We start from the raw sequence: 22,631 nt of genomic DNA, 5'->3' as shown, positions 1-22,631 counted from the left end.
GCTTAGTATCAGGGGTCGGTACTAGTAGATATAAAACCCAACAATTCTGTGACAATCCTGATTTATGACCCGTTAAAGAACGCATTGCTAACGATTAATAGTTATATTAAATGCGATTTTAAACCACATTGGTATCGGTTTCTCTGAACCAAATGATGAAAATGATATTGAAATATGGTAGATAATAATGGATGTTGATTTTATCCCTGTTTACCTGCGCAGCATTGTTGCTGTACACATTACTGCGGTTTGACACCACGCTAGGTACGCGGCTAGTGGGATGGTGTCCTACAGGCGGGTGAGCTGATCTGGTCACATGCTCTGCTCGACTGGAATTGTACGGCGGAATGGGTGCCACAATTGGACGCTCCGAACGTCTTTTCGAACTGGCTGCATTACTTCCTGTTCCTGAGGCACCAGATGCTCCAGAGGAGGCTCCATGACTATGTGAGGACTTTTGGGCCAACAACGCTTCAAATTGTCGCAAATTCTCCTCACGCCGCTTAGACGCTGAAATGGTGGTGGCCGTTAGCTTAGATGGAGCCACTCCATCCACCACGCTGCTACTGCTACCGCCGCGACTGGCCGAGCGGGAGGTGGACGTGGTGGAGGAGGAGCTCCTGGCCGCCGGAGTGGGTGCAGTGCCAGCTGGTCGCCATACCGCTGGCTGTTTCTCGTCCTGCAAGTGCTGCTTCTGCTTAAGAGTGGCCCTCATGGCCAGCACCGTATCATTATTCTTCGTATCGGAGGCAGTACGTGCCAGTTTAGCCTTCACAGCATTTGCTCCGTTTGCGGCAGCAGCCGAGTTCTTGGAATAGGCTCCGATCGAATTACGACCATCGCTGCCGCGCTGGAATTCCGATATCATCAGCTCATTGCTGTCATCCAGTTCGCCTGCCCGCCTGCCGCCCAAATACTGAAAATCATTCTCGGAGGACATGTCACTAATGCCCGGTCGCAGAAGGTTTTCCGTTTCACCGTAGCGCTTGCTCTGCTTGCGCTTGATCTCCAATTTCATCACGTCCATCGATGATTGGGATTGTTGGTTTTGCTGCTGTTGCTTAAAGCTCTCCTCTACGTTATGGATGTGCTTCTCGATGGAGCCGAGGGCAAAGGACACACCGGCATCATCTTCGGTGGACAGCAGGCGTGGCATAGGCGGCTTTTGGCGTTCTTTGGGCGTTGGATGCGGCTGCAGGGTGGGCAGAGCCGATACGGCTATCCTGGGCAATGGAGTGGCTTGGGCATCACGTCGTCGAAGCTCCACTATGCTGTCATCTTCGGTGGCTCCATCGAGATCCTTGTTGGCAAGATGTGTTTGATGCAGTTCCATTTCCTTTTCCGTTTCCGGCAAGTTACTGCTGCTATTTTTGTTGTTGCTGCTGCTGTTGATGCCGCAGCTGTGGTTGCTGTTCTGGTTGCTAGATGGCGCCACACTGAGCTTGGGCGGTGCAGGTGCCGCCCCCTTGCGGGCGGCATACAGGCGGACACTCTTCCTGGTGGCATCGCCGCGATTCAAGTCAGGTGTTGTGGTAGTGGTGGCCTCCATAGCTCCTCCGTTTTGCTGCTGACTTCGGTTTGTCTGTTTTTTCTCTTTAATTTTTTTGTCGTGGCACTACTTCCCTTGAGTGTGTTGGTGCACAAGTACTTGTTGCTCGGAGAGATCGCTACTTTAACTTTTTTCTTATTTCTTTTTCAAGTGGCGCTTGGCGTGTTTATTGTTCTTACACTGTGAGTTTGGGGAAAATTATTAAGTTGGGCTTGGGTCTTCGGAAGTACAATGCAGCTCACACCGACAGGAGTAATTGCTTGTGTGTGCGTTCGTTTGCATTGGGCTTTCTAAATTCTCAACGTTACTTTTGTTTGTTTTTTGTCGCCTAACCAACACAGAACAAGTCGCAGTTGTTGCGCATTAAAACCTCGAAAATGAATTAAACACACAGCCAGCAACTTCCATTTCTACGTATGTACATATGTATGTACAGATGGGCGGACAGGGAGTGTGTGTGCGTGATATTTACGACAACAGGCGGACAAGAGCTAATCTGTCTCCCCGGTGACACTGAAATAAACACACGGCAGGCGATGTGGGGATGTGAAAGGGAGGGCAATATGCCTAAACACACATACATACATACATAGCAAAGGAGAGTGCGCGAGAGAGAAAAGCGAAGTGGCACCTACACACCTGTGGTGGAGGTGAGCTCTTGTGCGTGTGTTTGTTTTTGGCCTCTCACTGATTTGCTCTCTCCTATTTCTACTGCTGTTGCACAAGCTCAGCTGAGATGCCCTCGCTCTCTCTCGTGTGTGTGTCACGCTTTTCCTGTCCCCACCCCCACCCTCCTCTCCCACGCTCTCTTTTCTGTTTTATGATTCATTTGCCTTTTCGCTATTTTCCTTTGTTGCTTTTAATTACTGTCTAAATAGTTACGATGTGGAGATCTACAAGTATCTGAACAATTCGTCCGAACGAGTCGTTAGTTGCTGGCTGGTTATATTCCATATTTATTCGTCGCTGCTTCAGTGAGCAAAGCGAAAAGCTCCAATGCACACACACAGACACACACATGCACGGTCGCACCAATACATTGAAGCAAATGAACTACTTTTAGACAATTGAGCCGACTTTTTCACTGCTGAAAAACACAGTTAGGCTATATACATTGGTCGTTTGATAGTGTGTGAATATTTTCTTTCTTTTTTTTTCACTTGGTCTATGGACTATAAAAAATCACATTTCGCGCAAATCCCGATTATTAAAAGGTTCGTTTCGTTGGCCGGAGGAGTTCTTTAGCCACACACACTTATCTTATCGCAGAGGCACGCGGCTTTCGCAATTTTTCGCACTCATTTTACGTGGGGGTTTGGGTATTGGTACTAAATTATAGCTCCTCCTCTGTAACTCTGACGTAAACGTCGTCAACTGACTACGACTACAACTATACGATATACACCAACAAAAAACACAGCAAAACGCAGAAGACACCGAAAAACAAAGCTAAACAGGGCTCAGCAGCCAAAGAGCCACTTGGCCACTCAGCAACTGGAACTGGAGTGCCGGAGAGCGAGAGCGCGGAGTATTCCAAAAGTACGGAATCGCTTCGAGCAGCGACGTCGACAGCGGCAGCGGCGTCGGCCTTAATACACCAACACACCAGCACAAGCACACGATCAGTGGGCAGCTCTCTCCACTGGTGGAGCAGTACCACCACCAACACAGTGAGTATCTCTATCCGTATCTGCATCTGTGTACTTGTTCTCCCACAAAGAGAAGCCCCGTTTGGAGCTCGAAAGTTGTGCGAGTGTATGAGTGTGCGAGTACCACTGAGCGTAACGCTGGGAAAGAAACTGTTAGCCGTGTTTGCTGCCATAGTTTAGTGTTCTGCGCATGTGCGCAATATACAAGTTCCACCAAGTTACGCAAAGCGCTTCTTCCCTGATTCACTATGATTATAGTAACATTTGATTGGACTTTGGTTTTCTATTATTAGTTGATGCATTATGTAAGAGTTCTAAGTCATAAAACCAAAAGGACATAATGACTTTATCACATCTACACTAATCTATAAAATTTTAGTCGGAAGACTACGCTCGTCTTCGCGACGAAATCTTCGGATTTCACTAATAAACTTCCCCTATTCCCCTACCACACTCTCAACACAATAAACTAGAAATACACACAGTTTGGTACTAAAAATGCAATCCCGAAAGAACAATATTATGAACAGCTTGTCGTTAAATAATTGTAGGTCATTTGTTAACCGATACAATGAAATTGGTTATATAAAATATTTAGAGACATAAGTGATACGACAGAAACCAAACACATTAGGTATACTCAAAAATAAATAATCTGGAAAATAGAGAAACTGTCATTTTAAGATGTCAAAAAGTGTCTCATATGAAATTTTATCATTCTGTTAATTTGTAACTCGCCAAGTTGGGTTTTAATTTATTTATACGAGGTATTTAGTAGTCGAGCCGGTATAAAGTGTCCGCATTAATTAAGCTAATTGAATAACTTGCAGCTTAATATACATTAAAACAAGACAGCGAGATTTCGGTCAAGCCTTTCAAGTCCCAAACAAAATCATTAAAGATAGAATTTCATTTTTCGCATGTTAACTAACAGGAAAATCTAATGAGGTCAACTAATATAAAATTGTCCTCCCGACAATGCAACCGTCTTTATACATATAGTTGCTTTCAAACAGAGAACCCGTAATCCCTATTATCCCCTAATCTTTAAACGTATTTGCATTGGGTTTTTATGTAGCACTTTTGTGATTAGTGATTTGTGAGTAGTGGGCGGGGCACGCCAGGAATTTTCATTTTCATTTTTTTTTTTTTTTTTTACGAAGTTAATTTTGTGTTCACCATAGCATATCGTCGCGATCGAACACTCAACGAGTGCAGACGTGCCTGCGGGCCGCGAGTTATCTGTGTTGTTCACATAGAGCCCGCATTTTAGCAATTTAACACAGCAGCACCCACGTGCAGTGGTTGGTACACCGACCAGCTGTACCCAGACACCGTCCCCCCCCTCCCCCCCCCACGATCCATCCCCCCTCATCATGGATTGGCAGGCCACCCCCTGCGCCCACAAGCCAGGGAAATCAACCCCCTGCAAGAAGGCCCGCAGAGTAAGGGAATCCAGCCCGAGCAGCGACTCCAGCACCTCGCATTCGGAGCCTGGCAAGCGCAAACCTGTGAGCAAACCCACGCCCAACATCAGCGCAGCCTATCGTCGAAGGCTGGCAAACAGATTTGCCATTCTCTCGAACGAAGAGGACGGCAATGACGACGACGAACAAGGCATCCAAGACGGAGAACCTGGACCTGCTGCCACCAAAACCCAGGGCAAACCCAAGACTACTCTCAGGACTTTCAAGCCACCACCAATCTTCATACCGGATGTGACCAATATCAAGGCTCTCACTAATAGCATTGCTGGAGTACTTGGCAATGATGTGGAGTTCACACTGAAAATGGCAAGCAACAACAACGTTCGCGTGATGACCCCGGACAAGGAAAGCTTCTCCGCCCTAAAGGACTTCTTGGCCAAGTCCAATAAAAGGTTTCAAACCTTCCAGCCCCGAGACGAACGTGCCTATAGAGTAGTCATCAAAGGTCTTCACTACTCAACGGACCCAGAGGAAATTCGGGATGGGCTAAACCGTCACGGACACAAGGTCAGAGACCTCTACAACCCCACCCAAAGAAGTACCAAAAAGCCACTTAACATATTTTTCGCCAATCTCGAGCCGGCCAAGAACAACAAGGAGGCCTATAAAGTTACGCGACTTTGCAGATCAGTGGTGACAATCGAGCCACCGATAAAGTTTAATGACGTGCCGCAATGCTATCGCTGTCAGGCATTTGGACATACCCAACGGTACTGCCACCTAGAACACAGGTGTGTCAAGTGCGGAGACAGCCACCCAACCGTTGAGTGTAAAAATAATAATAAGCCGGCCCATTGCTTGCACTGCGAAGGACCGCATGCAGCCTCATATAAAGGTTGTCCCGCATATAAGAAGGCCAAAAGCATGCTCGCTCCAAAGCTGGCTTCAGCCCCACGCGCCCATTACACTGTGAGCAGCAGCAAGGTTACTCCTAACGTTAGTTTTGCCAACGCTGTCAAGCAGGCAACTGATGAGACACATTTTTTTTTTTTTTTGGATATATTAATTTAAAACTGTCCTTCGCGGACAATCATTAAATTTGATGACTAAACTTAACGGTAGAGAATTAATTGATTACATAAATTGTTGCGAAACTATACAATAACTGTCGATATTGTATGTATGAAGTATATAATAATGTATGTATATAATTTAATTTAATTTGCGTGTCTAATCCCAGAGAGGTCCAAAGGGTGTGATCGGTGCAGCCGAGACACATGCCATCCCTCATACTCAGGCCAATTTTGACAACCTGATGGAAACAATAATGGGCAGAATGGAAGCCATGTTTGAAAAAATGATGGAGAAGGCGATGAGTCAAACGAATCAGATGATGGAGAAGGTAATGAGTCAAATGAATCAGATGATGGCAACCGTCTGTAAGTCCCTATGCAATCAGCACTAGACATAACCATCTGGAACGCAAACGGCCTGATCAACAACAGGCCAGAGGTCGAGCTTTATTGCAAGACCAACCAAGCAGATATTCTCCTCATATCCGAAACCCATTTTTCAGACAGGTCCTACTTCACCTTAAGGGGGTATGACCTCGTGTCAGCCATCCACCCTAATGGTTCAGCACGCGGCGGCGCCGCCATCCTTATTCGCAGCAGCATCAAATTCGACACCCAACCACCAATTCAAGAGGATTGGGTGCAATGCGCCCGAATATCGGTAAGCACCACCCACGGAGACATTACCTTAGCTGCTGCCTACTGCCCACCCAGATTTAGAGCCACGGACGATTGCTTCTCTTCGCTTTTGGACAGCCTCGGCCCCAAATTCGTCATAGGAGGTGACTTTAACGCCAAGCACACTTGGTGGGGTTCCAGAGTATGCAATCCAAAAGGACGCGCGCTATGCAGGCAGGTTCTCTCCCGCAACCTCAATTGCCACGGAACTGGGGCGCCAACATACTGGCCCACTGACCCTGCAAAAACTCCAGACATCTTGGACTTTGCGATCTCTGGCGGCCTGGACCCGGCAAGAATCCAGACCAGGGAGGTAGAAGACCTTCTCTCGGACCATAGTGCCATTGCCGTTTCGGTCTACGCCTCAGCCATGTTGAGATCCGCGGGTAAAAAGTTAATCTTCAAAACGTCCGACATCAGCAAATACCATCACTGGCTGAACAACTCGACAGTCACTAATCCACCATTGGATACCCCTGAACTTATAGATGCGGCCGTTGTGAACCTCACCTCGCAAATTCAGGAGGCAGCAACTTATGCTGCTCCAAGGTTCTCTAACCAAACGAGGGACAGAAGTAGAGACGTCCACTTTTGGAATCCTCGGGTTAATGAGCTCAAGTCAGAGAAAAGGCGTCTCCGACGGGTTTGGTTCCTCTCCAGGAACCCTAGAGACAAAACAGCTCTCAACAGAGCCACCAAGGAGCTGAAGGAAACTCTGGCCAGGCTAAGGAAGGAGGCCCTCGACAGCTTTGTTGGTAATCTCGCGCCGGGTGATCCCCACCACAACCTGTGGAATGTTACCAAGCGCATCAAGAGGCCACTGAAGAGGATCCCGCCCATCAGAAGACAAGACAACTCATGGTGCAGAACTGAGACCGAAAGAGCCAACGCATTCGCCGAGCACTTGGAGGAAGTCTTCACACCAGCCAATCGATGTTCCCCAAATGAAGCAGCCGAAACAGCCAGGCTCCTGTCAGAACCTCTCTTTGACTCCGAGTCGATACCCCAGGCCACGGAAGAGGAAATCAGCAATTTAATAGCGGCAATGGGTAACCACAAGGCTCCAGGCGATGATGCCATCAATGCCATTGCTTTAAAGCTCCTCCCCCCTATTAGCAAGTCACTAATCACGACCATAATAAATAAGTGCTTGCAATTGGGGCACTTCCCTTCATCATGGAAACGCGCCGAAGTAGTTATGATCCTGAAGCCTGGTAAACACGAAGCCAATCCCGCCTCCTACCGCCCGATCAGCCTACTACCAGTACTCTCCAAGATACTCGAAAGAGTATTTTTGACCAGAGTATTGCCGGTGATTGAGGAGGCTGGTCTGATCCCTGATCACCAGTTTGGCTTTAGGCGCCGCCACGGGACACCAGAGCAAGGCCACCGAGTAGCGCAATATATCCTGGACGCCTTTGAGAATAAGAAATACTGCCTAGCAGTAATGCTGGACATTAAGCAAGCCTTTGATCGTGTTTGGCACCCCGGTCTCCTCCTAAAGCTCAAAAACGGCCTGCCCCAGCCATATTTCAAGTTCTTAAAATCGTTCCTGGAGGGCAGAAGATTCGCCGTCAGGTGTGGAGAAACGCGCTCAGACGTCAAAGAAGCCCGTGCAGGAGTTCCCCAAGGAAGCGTTCTCGGTCCGCTCCTCTACAACGCGTATACGGCTGACCTGCCGGTGATACCGAGCCAGTACATTATGGCAGCCACTTACGCCGATGATACTGCGTTCCTAACAACAGCAGATACCCCAGCAGAGGCCTCCCAGACTATGCAGGAGCAACTAGATCTACTGAACACGTGGCACACGAGATGGAATATATCGGTAAACAGCGACAAGTCAACCGCTACCACCTTCGCAACTAGACGCGGCACTTGCCCACCAGTCAGTTTCAACGGGTTCCCAATCCCAGAGGTAGCCAATCCAAATTATCTTGGCTTTACACTGGACAGGAGACTTACATGGAGACCACACCTGCTAAAGAAGCGGAAACAGGCGGAGAACCGAGTCCGTGAATTCTACTGGCTGATGGGCAGACAATCTAAGCTACCGACTTCCACTAAGCTCCTTATCTACAAAGCGATCATAAGGCCAATCTGGACGTATGGCATTCAACTGTGGGGCACTGCATCGAAAAGTAACATCAACATTATCCAGACATTCGAAAACAAAACGCTCCGCACAGTCACAAACGCTCACCCTTTCCACGATAATGCCACTATACACGAGGTCCTCAGCTTCCCCTGGGTGAAGGATGAGATTAAGAAAAGCAGCAGGCAGTACATGCAGAGGCTTCAAGACCACCCAAACAACCTGGCACAAGACCTGATGGACACCAGTCAACGCACCAGGAGGCTGCACCGATCACACCCTTTGGACCTCTCTGGGATTAGACACGCAAATTAAATTAAATTATATACATACATTATTATATTCTTCATACATACAATATCGACAGTTATTGTATAGTTTCGCAACAATTTATGTAATCAATTAATTCTCTACCGTTAAGTTTAGTCATCAAATTTAATGATTGTCCGCGAAGGACAGTTTTAAATTAATATATCCAAAAAAAAAAAAAAAAAAAAAATTAGTTTCCATATGGATTATAGGAATTCAATGTGGGGTAACAAAAATCTGAAATTAAACAAAATCCGTAATCAAAATAATAGAAATCGTAATTCATTCCATTGTGGAAAAAAAAAACCAAAACCGTGACAGATACAGACAAAAACGAAACAGCGATTACGATTAGATTGAATGAAGGTGGCAGCACAACAACGATAAATTTGCAATGCTCATAAATGAATGGGGAAGTGTGAGAGACCGACAAACTTTATGGCTTTCTTAAGAGGGAGTAAATCACAACAAATATAACCTTATTGCCCCCCCCCCCCCCCCCACACACACACACACACACACACTCTTTTGAAATGAAGTAGCAAGGTCAAGTGTAGTTTTGCTCAAGAGCCTAGGAAAGTTTACTAACGCGACTAAACCCCTGCCTATCAATCACATAATTGCCAATAGCGCAAGCCCCCAATATACCATAAATACTCCTATATCCCCCATTACATTAATGATGCAATAGAATTTAACGGGTTACCGTCGAAGGATTTCGAATGTAAGCAACCATCGATAATATCGATAAATTTATATCCAATATTACATACCCTCGAGTTGCGAGCCTTGTCACTGGATGATGCCGACTCCTTGGCCTTGGGCCTTTCCGCCTTACTGGTGGCCACAATGGGCAAACCGCCGTTCTCGATCATTGTCACCACGATCTTATTGTTTCGACTGCTAACGGTGCCACCCCCACCACCGGTTGCGTAGGATGAGTTCGCCGCCGCAGCTGAGGCTGCATTTGTGGCCGCTAGGTTCTTCTGCCGCAGGGCGTTCGATAGCCGCTGCTTTCGTTCCGCTCGGGCCTCCTCCTTTTCCCGCTGCAACTTGGCAATAGTGGCGGGCGTGTGGCTCTTGGAGCGCTTGAGAAACCTCATCAGTTGGCTCTTCACATTGGTGGCGGCACTGCCATTTCCCTGGCTGGTGGCATCGCCTATTTCCTCTGCCCTGCTGGATCTTCGGGATATTTGAGCCTTGGTGGGTACCTCTAGGCGACGGAAGACGCCATCGGCCATTCGCACGAAACAGCCCTCCGACATCTTGTGAAAGGAGTCGGATGGCAGTTTGTGGAAATCGCCATTGGGACTGCGGTAGTAGCAGTGATCCGTCCGATGATAGCCATCTCCCACAATATAAAACTCATTGCGCCCCTCCTTCGGCGCCACTACTGCTGCTGCTGAAGCCGATGATTCGGCAGCCAGGTCGTCAGTCTTGGCACTTCGATCCACGGGCAGTTGAAAGGCCATCAATTGGGTGGTGCTACTACTGCTCGCACCAGCTGCATCCTCAGCTGTGATAGGCAGGACACTACCCGAAGTCCCCTGGCCGGGATTAACTGGTTTCAGCTCACTGATCGTTACCGGACGACGTTCCGGGTTCTTGCGCATGATGCTTCCATTGCGCAGAAGTGAATCTCGCAGGAGGGAGAGCTCATCCTTACGCAATGGTTGCACCAATGTGGGGTAATGTTTCGAAGACGAAGTCGACTTGCGGGTAGAGGTTCGTCGATTTCCAAACTGTGAAGCCGGTTGTGGTGGTTCCTCTTTGTTGTTGTTATTGCTACTGTGGTGCATCTGCCGGTGACTGGAAGTCTGGCCCATGGTGGGTGCTTTGGTGGTTTTGCGGTGGGCGGTTCACTTGGTTGGTTCGTGGCTGGGTTACGGTGGTGTTTCTTCGTTCTCGTCGCGACTCGGTGTTCACGGTATACGGATTATTGGCCAAGTTGCAACGAAACTGAGACACATATTCCCTCGTTCTTCGCGTTGGCAATTATCACAGCGAATTTCGTGTGTAAACATTGAGAGATGCGCGCGTATACGTGTGCATAAAAGTATGAATAAATTTTGTTCGTTTTGTGTATTTTGTGGCACAACAATCACAATTCAGGCGCAGCTTTGTTGCTTTTATTTCGAAAAGACCATCTTGTTAAATTCTATTAGAGCACAATGAGGGAACATTGGAGAAGCAATCGCAGTAAAAGTCACAGTCTCTTGGTCACTAAATTGCAAACACATTCACCGTGCCAATCTTACTGAGCAAAAATAATTTGGATTCGCAATGCACAGAGTAAAACAATATCATAAGAACTGATAGGCCTATTTAGCAAGCCGCTTATCCTGTTAAAGAAGCTATGGAGAATTTTTAGTAGCACAACTAAATTTTCTTGTTGAATATGAAAGTACCACAAAAGTCTTTGAATCTTATATGAACGTATCAAGTCTTGTCATACACAAATTCATAGTTCTATGACAATTTTAAATTCATTTCTGAATGTTACCGATACATTTTAATGAGTAAAACCTGTCTAGTTGTGGTTGTATGTATAACCAATTTGAAGAGTTCAAAATTGGGACTAATGAGTGTTGCTAAAAATATGTATCTCTGTGCATGAAGAATATGTTATCTTTGCTTTCTTCTCGGATATTTGTAAACTTGTTGCTTACATGACGCGTAAGAGGGGCTGGGGGTTGGGTGGTTTTAGATAACAACACATGTCTCTTATCAGTTATCGCACTTTACACATCTCTCTCCGTGTGAGTGTATTTTTTTTTTTTTTTGTGGACACAAGACATTCGCGATAAGTTCCACAACCGTTCCAGCTGGGTTTGCTTTTGAATGGTTGAGTGTGTGTTTGAGAGTCTGTCGCTGAGCGGTTTGTGGATCGTAAGCCTTGGCACGCCCGATACAGATACGCAGATACACAGATAGTAGAAGACCAGCAAAAAAATAACAACAACAAATTAAGCGTTAAAGAGACAACGATGAAGCCCCACACATTGCTGTGGCTATTTCTGTGATTCCCTCTCGCTCTCTACGCTTCCCCGTGTCTCTCTTTCCCACTGTCCAGTTGTTGTTGCTATTCTTCTGCTAGTTACCTCGTTTAAGCGTTACTTACACGCACACTAGCGCACAGCGACTGTTGCTTTTGCGCGTGTGTGTTTTGGGTAGGAATTTGTTCGTTTTTTTCCTTTCATTCCGCTTTCGTTCTTTTCGCTTGCACTACTACTGTTTTTCTTAATTTTTTTTTTGTATTTCTTGTCATACCGTACTTTATAATTAAATTAACTTATCACCCGCAATTGGCTCATTTCTCAATGTATCTGCGAGTTGAAGTGGTTGGCTCAAAAAAAGCTGGATACATTTCACTGGAACTGCAGCACACACACAAACACACATTTATATGCGCACTTAAACACTATTTAACCGAATTTATTTATAAACACACGTGCGTGTGTACTTAGTCAGTTAGAGTGTGAGAGCGACTGTGACTTTTCCTACGTCAATTCGGTTTATTTTAAGCTGCGTACTCATGCCCTTGATTTCATTCTAAGTGAGCTTAGCTGATCGGATTAGCCAGTGACGTTGTTCTTTATCGCGGATGTTGTAACGCCTGCGATTTGGATTCGGATTAGGATCACAACGATGAGAACTGCGCTTCAGCTTTTTTGCAATCTCTTCGCCTTACTTCTGTTGTTTTTTTCTTTATTTTTCGCGTTTTGTATAGTTTGACGTAACGCCCTTGTGCTTGTGCGATAATAACTGGTCACAATGGCAAACGGCGAATTATAAATTGAAAGTAACAAAAATAACAACAAGAATACCAGGGGAGTCAACTCATCGCGGGGCGATAACGATACAGGCTAGGCGATATAGCAACGATATCGGTGGAGAGCGGATAATGACAACAGAAAACAGCGCGACGACGGTGACCACACGAATGAAGTGGAACTTAATACTAAAACAAGCTTTCGACCATCGCTGCTGTATGCTGGCTACTTTTGCCATTGTGGCTGCCGCCGATGTGGATTGTAATTCTGTGGATGTGGCGAGCGAGCGAGCGAGCTTGGCATTTTTGCCAAAGTTCTGCGTCTGGGAAGGTCGTTGTTGTTGTTGTTGCTGTAGCTACTCCAAGACAACAACGACACACCCTATTAAAATCGTATGCAATCTGCAGGTAAGTGCAGGTGATTCATACCCCATCACACGCACACTTACTCAAAAAAAACTGGTAGAAACCACACATATTTCTCGACAAACATTGAAAAACTTAAAAGAGAAGGAGAGAGAACTCGGAAGAGCTTTGGCAAAGGGATCCCCAGTTTGGGAACCTGTCTGGGAGCCAAGCTTAAAGCCCACATAAACATCAACTCAGCATAATTTGAAAAGACTTCCATTAGAAATTCCAAGATAGATAAGCAGAGATTCCAGTATGTAGCTAAAAATCTTTAAAGATTTAGAAAAAATCTCTAAAAAATTAAAAAAAAAAAAACAAACATTTTTTTAAGATTACGTTAAAAACATAATTTTTGTAATATTTATAGTATTATAAGAACAATATAATTTAAGTTAAAACAAGAAAGAACCCCAAAAACTTTTGTAGAACTGTGGATAAGTTATGATCATCTTGATCTTCATCACACTGAGAAGAAAGAATTAAAGAGGATATAACTAGCCAAAGAAAAGAAAAAATTAGTCACTCACGATTCCACACCTAACGTTCACAAAGGCAAGTAGTTAAGCTTATTTACCTACACCACGTAAACTATTCAAGTGTATGCATGTCGGATACAAACACACAAACTAAGGCAAAAAATTATTTAAAATCAAAACAGTTATATGATTGTGCGGAGAGGAGTACGAATCCCACGGATTTGGCTTGGACAACAAAGATAAAGGCTGAGAAACAGAGAGGAGATAGAGCGACCGACGTGATGTGATTATCGAGAATTGTTTAAATAATATAATTGCACTTCTGAATGGACGTCGTCAGCTGTATTGACTCAGACTTTTAGTTTTTCGAATAAAGCAAAGTCCACAGTATGTATGTAAACTATTGGTGCTACCAATTAGCAAGTACCACCCAACATTTTCGTAAAAAGGTAAATAAAGTGACAGTTATATTCTTATATGTCAAACTCATTAAACAGGTCCCAGATATAGAATATTCTTAGATACCAACCCAATTTACTTGAACAATTTACTGAACTTTTAACTGTGTTCACATTGATGATGATATATGTAAGAAAAACAATGAGATGTATACGAGGTTTCGATTACTCATAATATGAGACACCAGTTATTCTAGATAAAATTCATAAAACAAAACGTGTCCCTTACATAGACAGATTTATAAATCTGATGCCAGATGATTTTTAAAATACGTTTTTAAAATGCATTTATATATAAATTTCCCCCACCTGACAAAACACAGAATTACTTTTCGTACGACACATTTGACACAGACGAAAGACTTCTGTAAGGCGAAGCTTAGATTCGAATCAGTTAAATCCAGCAGTATGGTGTTTCGTATTCTACACGCTGACTTTAACTTTAAGAGTCTTCACTTCACCTTATAAATGGACCAAAAGAAAATTGATGACCCAAGCCACAGAACGCATTGCAGGAGCAAACAAGAGATGGGTTGATGAACAAGGCCCCCAAAAAAACGGACTAAGGGACGTGGGGACGGGTGATAGGTACGGACTCTGAGGAAACCCAAAATAGGACTCACCTTGGCGGACGAGGTTCGTTGCTTGATCGCGGAGGGATGAGCCGAGTGGGTGCTAAGCACATTCTTGTTGACGGTGGGCGCCACTCCGCTGCCGGGGGTGTGGTGATGGTGGTGGTTAATCGCTGAGCTCGGCACCACCGCCGAGTTGTTGCTGGACAAGCGGGCACCGTCGGTGGTCATGTTGTTGGCCACATGATGGTGGTGCTGGTGGCTGTGCTGGTGCGAGTGATTGGTGTTGGCCGCTGACGCCGAAACGGTCGCTGGACCCTGTGAAACTGATCCCAATCCACCTGTCGCTGCCGCCCCCGAGGCCGGCGTGGGCGTGGCCGCAGTGCTATTGCTGGTGGCCGAATTCGAGGACGTTACAACGGGCATCATTGTGTTGGTGTTGGCGACTGGCGTTGTCGTTGGTGGCAGTGACACAATGTTTGCATTGGCCGAATCATGCTGCTGCTGCTGTTGCTGCTGATCCTTGACCGAATGCGAGGATGTGCTGATCGAGTTGGTGGCGTAGGTGGCGGTTGTGCTGGAGACGGCGGCCAGTGGTGGCACCGCGTTTGTGGCGCTCGATACTGGCGCCGCCGGTGCTGCAACATTGGATGCTGTGCCATTGGACACGCTATCCGCTGGCAGGGCCTCAGGAACTGACTGCAGTGTGGTGCGCATTGCTGTCGACATATTTTCAAACAGTCCAATAGGGATTCTTAGAGATTCTGCACGTGAGATTCGAGTATTTTCGGGAGTCTTTCAGGTTTCGGTGCTTAAAAGTAGACAAATGCCAAGTGGGTTTCTATCATCCGTGGTACTCCTTCACATCTGCAAGAAATAAATGCACGCAATTAGTATGGAGCTAAACAAAGCAGACCACTTCTATGCTTCGGCAATTATAATATGGCTGGCCATCCACTTGCCATTATCAAAAACGTAGCCAATTGCCAGCTCCGATTACCGACCTCAAGCCATAATACTTTAGAGGCACAATAAAAAAAATAATCTCCTTTGTCTGCTCGAGTCTACTAGCTTTGTCCACACAAAGTAATGCAGAAAATCAAGTTTACCACTCAATACGAACCACTAGAAGCAGATTACTCAGACATTACGAGTGTAAATTACTATTATCCGTTATTTATCCACATATTTAAATTATGTTTCGAAAGCCAAGGATCTTAAGGTACTTTAATATTAATTAGTCGTAATATTATATCGACATTATTAAATATGCATAAAAACTAAACAGACATAAAAACTTTATAACATAAACAACAAAATCGGAATCCCAAAGAATTACTATGTTAATTAAATCAAATGTTAATGGAAAACTGATTACGCGAACTAATATTTACATACTATTTCAGGAGTCTTATGGTATTTTTATAGAGATACGTTTTTTACAAACTGATTATTAGCATACCTAAACATCTTTTAAACGAATAATATTTCAAGAGTAGGTAAGTAATATTTGGCTTATGGGGTTTACCACTGAGCTCTACAAAAACAAGTTCCGATTGATTTTATTCGGTATATAGTCGTCGGTCAGGAAGTCGATGACACTCTCGATTTCGGCCTTCAACTGAACGTCCTGCAGCATGCGCAGTTCCTGCCGCACTCCCGGCTCCAAATTGTGGCGGGCGAGGAGGTCATTGATTTTCTTGTTGTCGCCGGCAACCAGGGCAACCACTCCAGTGCCAAGTGCGGGAATCTCCGAGGGGTGTAGCCCAATCCAACGCAGCGCAGGTGTGGTTAGTTCTTGGCTGGAAAAACTCATGGACTGTGAGCCATGGCGATAGACGAGCATTATCTCGACACCAAATGGATCGGCGTCCACGAGAATGTAGGCCGCTAGTTGGTTCTCCTCGGTAAGCCGATGGACAATCCTCCGGGTACAGCAATCGGGGTATCCTTTTCCAGTTATCAGGATGAAGCGTCGTTTAAAAGTACCAAATACATTTCTGGATAAGAGACTCTCAAACACCGACTCCTTTTCAACGATCAGCACAAATTCCGCCTGCGTTTCGATTCGATCTATCTTCTCGGGATCCGTGGGCAATGTCAGAGGTCCACCATACAAGCTACTATCCAGAACGTCTCCGTTGGTCATCAGCAGCCTTAGGTCGCCTGCAAGAGTCACCGGATGAGCAGGGAGCCTTTGATCAGGGTTTCCAGATAAACTCACCTGCCACCAGGCCCTTGGAGGCGGCCAGTATGCCCAAGCTGAGGGGGGATGTGCTCAGCATACGACAGACATCTAGCCTGGCTTCGGCAATCCTGGACTGCGACCGGACTAGCAGAGGATTGTCATAGTATAGTCCACGGACGGTGAAACTTCCTCCTCTGACTTGCAATCGGTGCACCCGGGAGAGCATGTAAATCAGCACGCAGAAGCTATGACGACTTCCGCGATTATTATAGCTGACTCGTCGATATTCCGAGATCACGTTGCCGGATGAATTTCGGGGAACACTTAGAGTGGCATTGCCATGAACCAAGTTGCTCAGCAACTCGAGGGCAATTCTTTCTATATTCTCCGCAAATTCACCCATTGTTCTAGCAATTTACTTATATTACGAACGGATTCTTAACAACAAATATGTACTATGTATATGTAGAATTGTCTTCTTGATTTCGTACTCTTGCAATCTACAAAATGAGGTTTTGTAATATCCAAATTAAGAGAAATTATTAAAAAAATATAATTTACTTGTGAATAATAGCTTTAGACTTAATTAAGCGACATACATTTTACCATGAACTTGGTTACTAACGCTTAAATTTTAAACAATTACATTTTTGAATTCCCCTAACTTTATGTATCCTTGCTTCCAATTTCCTTTAGCTCTGAATTCGCATGAATTCTACTGTTTACGCGAATCAGTTTAATGATTTGAAACATTCTCTAGAATTCGAAGTGTAAGCACTTTTTTGGTCTAATTTAATTGAATAGGGAGTGCCACGCCCCCGGGGTTTTCTTGTTGGTTCTATGAATGCCTTTGTCACAAGCGGAAACCCCGCAGGAAAATGAGTGAAAACTGTGGGCTAAAACGCTGAAACACGCCCACCGACCTACGCACAGTAATATTTCATAAATACGTAAGCAATTCGTTGACTTACATACCATACGAAAATAAAGTGGGCTTTGCACATACTTATATCTGCTTTTGTAAAAGTTTATCGCGTAAATCGTTGCGTGGAAACATTTCGAGGGGGGTTATAAATAATTTCCGAAAGGAGCTTGCTGGCTAAAAATATACCATCGAAATGAAAATTCCCTTTCGGTGAAAACAACTGTTTTTTAAAAATTTAAGCACGCACACTAGTGGCAAATGAAGAGAGCGCGAGGGAGATGGAGAGTGCCATAAGTTTATGTGAATTTCTTTATTCGGTCCCTCATTTTTCTTCTTATTTTATTATTCTTTTTTCCTTCTTTTTCGTATGTGCAGAAAAGTGTACTCGTTGTTACAAAGCACACATACACCTAGTATGTGCGGGCGGGGGGTTTTCGCTCTCTTTCGGGAAAGAGAAAGAGAGAGTGGGGGAAAAGAGAGAGCGCCAACGAATGGGCTAGGAAAACTAACGAACGGACCGAAACGGAATGGCAGCCCAAGTATTGATTTGCTGGTTATGGTGCTGCCACTTCTTGTACTTACCAATCAAATACAATTTCCGATCGGCCCAAGAAAAGCTAAAGCTGAAAAGCTATTAGCTCTCTCGCTCAGAGAGGAGTCGCTAGCTGCTGGTCGCTGCTGTTGTTGTTGGTGTTTCCATCGATGTAACGCATATTATTATTTAATTTCTTTCGATTTTCCCCAGTTCCTTTTCCGATTCCGTTTACCCGAAAGTGGTTAGGTTTGGAAAGGCTCTGCTTTTTACCGACTTTTACCGAACGAAAACGACGACACACACAACGAAATGCAAATGCAATACATAGCTTTCTCACTCGCTCACTAGCTACCTCTCGACCGCTCTCACTCGCACAGCAGCAGTAGCAGCAGCTCTTTGGTTTTCAATCAGATTTTTCTTTCTTATATTTTCTTATCGCGATGGTTTTTTCGTTCGCTTTTTTTTTTTAAGAACAACGGTCACCGATTTTTCACAAAGATTACGAACGCACCCCCACTGCTCTCCCCTGTCACTGAAAAGCCACAATAATAACAACAACAACGACAGTCTTGTTGGCAACAAATGGAAATATTCGCTATATGCTCTGCGCTGCTCTGCCCTTCGCAAAACTAATGTGTATCCGCGATGGGTAATGGGTAACTTGATATTGATACGATTACTAATATTATTGATAGCCGATTAGCCGACATAAGCGGTGGCCGCAATTGGCAAACGACGATTGTCCCGCTCACGCAACGCAGTTAAATATTACTATTTTCCTCCGTCCACATCCACTTTGGCAGCAACAAAAGTATGTACGTCTCGGTCTCTCAAAAAAATTCACATTACGATACGGCAGCCATATTGTAGCAGTGTTGCCAGCTAGACGGTCTTCGAAAATACTAAACATTTTCCCCTGTAACTACTTATATACTAAAAATACAGCGAGCTGTCATATAAACAACCGCGCCCACAGACTGATTTATTAATTTGCAATTTTAAATAATCTGTTAAATTAAAGTTTCGAGACTGGTTAGGGCTGCACAACCCCATGTACGTAATTGTTTATTGAGATCATTTAAATTCATACGCTAATATATTTTTTCAATATTGACTGAACATACTTTCAGGGGCAAATGACTGTATTTTTGAGCTGCCATGCTGACTTCGGAAACGGGCACTTTGATTTCTACACCGCGCCGTTAACCATCTGTCAACACTGTACTAAGAGAGCGTGTTCCAAAATCTAAGAGAATACATTTTTTAAGAGAGAAAAACAACCAGAAAGAATTATTATTACTGAAGTTAACTTGAATTATGAATATTTTCTGACGACTGCATTTAACTTAACAAAATAATAACCATTTTTTTGTTTTGCTTTTATTTCAAAAAATATGTATTTGTATAATAAACAATTTATCTAGTTTATGTGAGTCACAAAAGTTTAGTTAACGATAAAAACAAACTTTGAATGATTGTCTTCAATGAATAAATAACTAAGTTACCAAAGCTCTATTCTCCCTTTAAAATCAAGTAGTATTTGTCTTACCTTCTAATCTTACTCCCTGACTTTCAATTCCCTGAAAAGTTCTATATTGAAAACCACGAAACTTAGAGCTACACAGATTAGAGAATGTCTAGCTAAACACTACTTATCCAGTCGTATATAAGTAAAGGGAGGACTAACCTTTAGTAGAATAAAGAACCTTAAAAACTGAAAGTCAAAAATAAATTATTTGATAATTAAGTTAAGTCAAATTTGTATAATTTCCCAACTGGCGGTGATCTCTTCTAGAATTTTTTCTGAGTTGTTCTAGATATTTATGATGCTCTCATCACATTAGTGTATTGGCTGTGAGGGTTTTGAGTTGCTCTCGATCCACTTCCTAAGTAAATCTCCCGGCTGCATAGTTGGCTGTTGCTGCGGAAGAGTGGTCCTCGAGTATTGATATTCACTAGGCGTTATTGTGGGCGTAGGCGATGGCATTGGCGGAAAAACTGCGAGATTTCGCTGACTCTCACGGGCTTCGGACCAGCCGTAATCCCTTACAGTTGGAGCACCTGTTCCGTATTGGGCTTCTGGACGTGGCTGCGACTCAAACCCAGAAGATTGTGACGAAGTGCGGGAAAGTTGATTCTGCTGTTTATCTTCGTAATGTCTCATTAGATTGGAAGTGCTTAGATCTTGGTTGAAACTTTGATTGGCCGCCACCCAGGCGCTAATATCAGCTCCGCCGACATTCCTGTTTATGGACGGCAAACGCGATGGCATCAAAAGATTTTGCGAGGATCTAGTGAAAGTTTGGCCTTGTGCCAGGTTACTTTGTCCATGGCGATACCATTGGGACTCTAATGGGTTTCTCATGTGTTTCTGTTGAAACGTCATCGCCGGCTGGACTCGCGGTGCAACCACTGTAGAGGCATCACCATAGTTCGAAGACCAAGCCTGCTGTTCCAACCGTTGCTTCGACAGATGCAACGAGTCCAGGGACAGCACAGAAGCAGGCGTCCGAATTGTTCGCTGGGCAATCGTGGGGGCGGGTGAGTGGCACACAGAGGCGGTTCGCCTGGACAAATTGCCATTGCTGATATCACTGTATCCACTTAAGTGCTGACTGAGAATGCTCAGCGTTTCATCATCGCATTCGTCCGCACAGAGGCGATGGAAGCTCTCGCAGGCAGACTCGTCCTGATTCACTTGACTCAACAGATTGGTCCTGTTGGTGGCCAACAGAACAAGGGTTACAAAACTTCCCATCAGCTGTTAAGAAAATTTGTTAAATAAGGTTCAAATATAAGAAAATGAACTTACTATAAAAGATATTCCACTGATGTAAGGATCCAGGAATTCGATACCCATGGCATACCCACTCCATAGCAATAGAGCAATGGTGAATCGTGTAAATTTCAATCCGTCGTAAATCGTGTGCAGGAAACACAGGGCCAGCATGGCATATGGATAGATCCCAATAAAACACGATGCGAAGGTTGCTTGCTGCACCTGCTGTTGGCTTAAGCCCAGCGAATACAGCAAGAGTTTGCCAAAGGTACGGCCGTACAATAAAAGTTTGCTTGTCAGTTCGCGCTGTTCCAGGAAAATGCCCACGCCCGAAGTCACCACTCGAATTAAGGCCAGCACATGGGAGTAGGCATAGAACAAGGTTAGCCCAATGAATTTTCCAAGGTAAGTCGTAAACTGAATGGAAGTTGCATTCGGCAGCCGGCAGAGCAGGCACAAAATGTTCACTACAGTCAGGATGGTCATCAGAGTGCGGTATCGCTGCAGCTTGAACTGCCGTTGGGCAATGGCCAATCGGTTGAAGTGCGGCTGCTTGAGCAGCGATGCTCCCTTGATGATATAGTTCAAGAACTTGGAGCTCAACACCATTTTCTTCTTTTCGTGCAGGACTTTATTCACATGTCGTTCGCAGCTGCTGCACAGGCGAAACTGCTTCTCCAGTTGTTCTCTACGGAAAATATAATTGTTATTATTTAATAACTTTAGCCCCAGCTTTTATATTATATATAAATTCTCTATAAATAGATGTACAATATAAATCGGCTTACTCATAGAAACTATCTAATCTAGTTAGCATGTCTTTGATTTGCATACCAATGTAGATACGGGTATTTAGATCATATTTAGACATACATTTGGTATGTTTGTGGTTTTGCTTGACTTATTTATAACATTTATAAAACACATCCATAACATTGTTTATATAATGCATATTGTTATGGTTGTAAAACCTTTGCCAATTTAATTAGCTCACCTGTAAACCTTGAGTTCCTGATCGAATCTGGATTCGTTCTTGGGCTCGAATTGGGAGAGCTTCTCGACCTTCAGGCGCTGCGCCTCGTTGCACTGGTCGCACAGGCCGTTTTTGCAAGCAGGAGGTTGAGCAGTCAGGACATCAGAGTAATATGAGTTGGCACAGATGCTGGAGCTGCCTTTAGAGCTGTTCTTCTGGGAGCCGAGACTGCAGTCCCGCTGCGACGTAATATCCCGGTTGTAATCGCCGTCCTTGGTGAATCCATTGTACTGCTCGCACGACGGGCAGGTCCAACTGTTGCGATCCTGGTACGGAACTCGTACGTTTCCATTGCAGAACCAGCAGTTTACACGGGCGTCGTAGCGGGATCTGTAGACGTTGCAGGTTAGTTAGTCTGGACTATTAGAACTTAATGCATCACTTACCGTATGCTAATATAAACCTTGAACATAAACGTGCCGGCCACAAAGAGAATGGCACAAACAGGTATGGCCGTCGCCGCCAGGCGAATTAGTAGGGTTAGCATCGCTTTAGTATTTCGCTAATCTCGCACGCTTATCTAAGCAGTCAGGCTGGTGCCTCTGTGGGTCATGGAGTCACTTAAATATACAGATGCCACTTAGAGATCCACTTTTTCCAAACGAAACGCAACGCCGGCAGCAAGTCGGCATTAGCGCGCGCAGAAAATAACCACAAAATAATACAGCGGAACATCTAGCGATGACAGTCGTGAGGCGATGCGAT

At 44.7% G+C, this 22,631-nt stretch overlaps 3 protein-coding genes across 26 annotated transcripts in view; all 3 read right to left on the bottom strand.

Moving 5' to 3' along the window:
- Positions 1 to 18,970, bottom strand: part of LOC6621167 (MAP/microtubule affinity-regulating kinase 3) — a 31,908-nt gene extending 12,938 nt beyond the window's left edge. For 6 of the 24 annotated variants that reach the window (XM_032714668.1, XM_032714675.1, XM_032714676.1 and 3 more), the window contains exon 1: positions 215 to 2,319. In XM_032714668.1, the coding sequence (XP_032570559.1) occupies positions 215 to 1,549 (1,335 nt within the window). In that variant the 5' untranslated portion in view covers positions 1,550 to 2,319. Of the gene's footprint in view, positions 1 to 214; positions 3,845 to 8,955; positions 9,018 to 9,553; positions 10,939 to 11,449; positions 12,588 to 14,517; positions 15,334 to 18,161 lie in introns of those variants that run through there. The other 18 variants (XM_032714680.1, XM_032714682.1, XM_032714671.1 and 15 more) reach the window with 10 other exon arrangements.
- Positions 15,433 to 18,152, bottom strand: LOC6621169 (meiotic recombination protein W68). Its single transcript, XM_002045309.2, has 2 exons — positions 16,691 to 18,152; positions 15,433 to 16,632 (listed from the first exon to the last, which is right to left on the bottom strand). The coding sequence occupies exons 1-2, from the start codon at positions 17,055 to 17,057 to the stop codon at positions 16,004 to 16,006; spliced, it is 996 nt and encodes a 331-aa protein (XP_002045345.1). The 5' UTR covers positions 17,058 to 18,152; the 3' UTR covers positions 15,433 to 16,003.
- Positions 18,971 to 19,812: 842 nt separating the features above from the next.
- LOC6609947 lies at positions 19,813 to 22,603 on the bottom strand. Its single transcript, XM_002034557.2, has 4 exons — positions 22,313 to 22,603; positions 21,888 to 22,256; positions 20,927 to 21,581; positions 19,813 to 20,875 (listed from the first exon to the last, which is right to left on the bottom strand). Exons 1-4 carry the CDS (start codon positions 22,411 to 22,413, stop codon positions 19,955 to 19,957), a joined length of 2,046 nt encoding a protein of 681 aa, XP_002034593.1. The 5' UTR covers positions 22,414 to 22,603; the 3' UTR covers positions 19,813 to 19,954.
- Positions 22,604 to 22,631: the final 28 nt, after the last annotated feature.

Source organism: Drosophila sechellia, chromosome 2R (assembly GCF_004382195.2).
Source record: "Drosophila sechellia strain sech25 chromosome 2R, ASM438219v1, whole genome shotgun sequence".
Lineage (NCBI taxonomy): Eukaryota > Metazoa > Arthropoda > Insecta > Diptera > Drosophilidae > Drosophila > Drosophila sechellia.
This window is presented reverse-complemented; position numbering and strand designations above follow the sequence as displayed.

What these genes read in the sequence shown, in the direction of transcription:
- LOC6621169 (XM_002045309.2), bottom strand. Translation starts at nt 17,057, where the DNA reads ATGGGTGAATTTGCGGAGAATATAGAAAGAATTGCCCTCGAGTTGCTG. An exon ending in CTCCAAGGGCCTGGTGGCAG is followed by an intron (nt 16,633 to 16,690) that starts GTGAGTTTATCT and finishes TGACTCTTGCAG; the next exon opens with GCGACCTAAGGCTGCTGATG.
- LOC6609947 (XM_002034557.2), bottom strand. Translation starts at nt 22,413, where the DNA reads ATGCTAACCCTACTAATTCGCCTGGCGGCGACGGCCATACCTGTTTGT. An exon ending in CAGGAACTCAAGGTTTACAG is followed by an intron (nt 21,582 to 21,887) that starts GTGAGCTAATTA and finishes TATTTTCCGTAG; the next exon opens with AGAACAACTGGAGAAGCAGT. An exon ending in TCAGTGGAATATCTTTTATA is followed by an intron (nt 20,876 to 20,926) that starts GTAAGTTCATTT and finishes TTTTCTTAACAG; the next exon opens with CTGATGGGAAGTTTTGTAAC.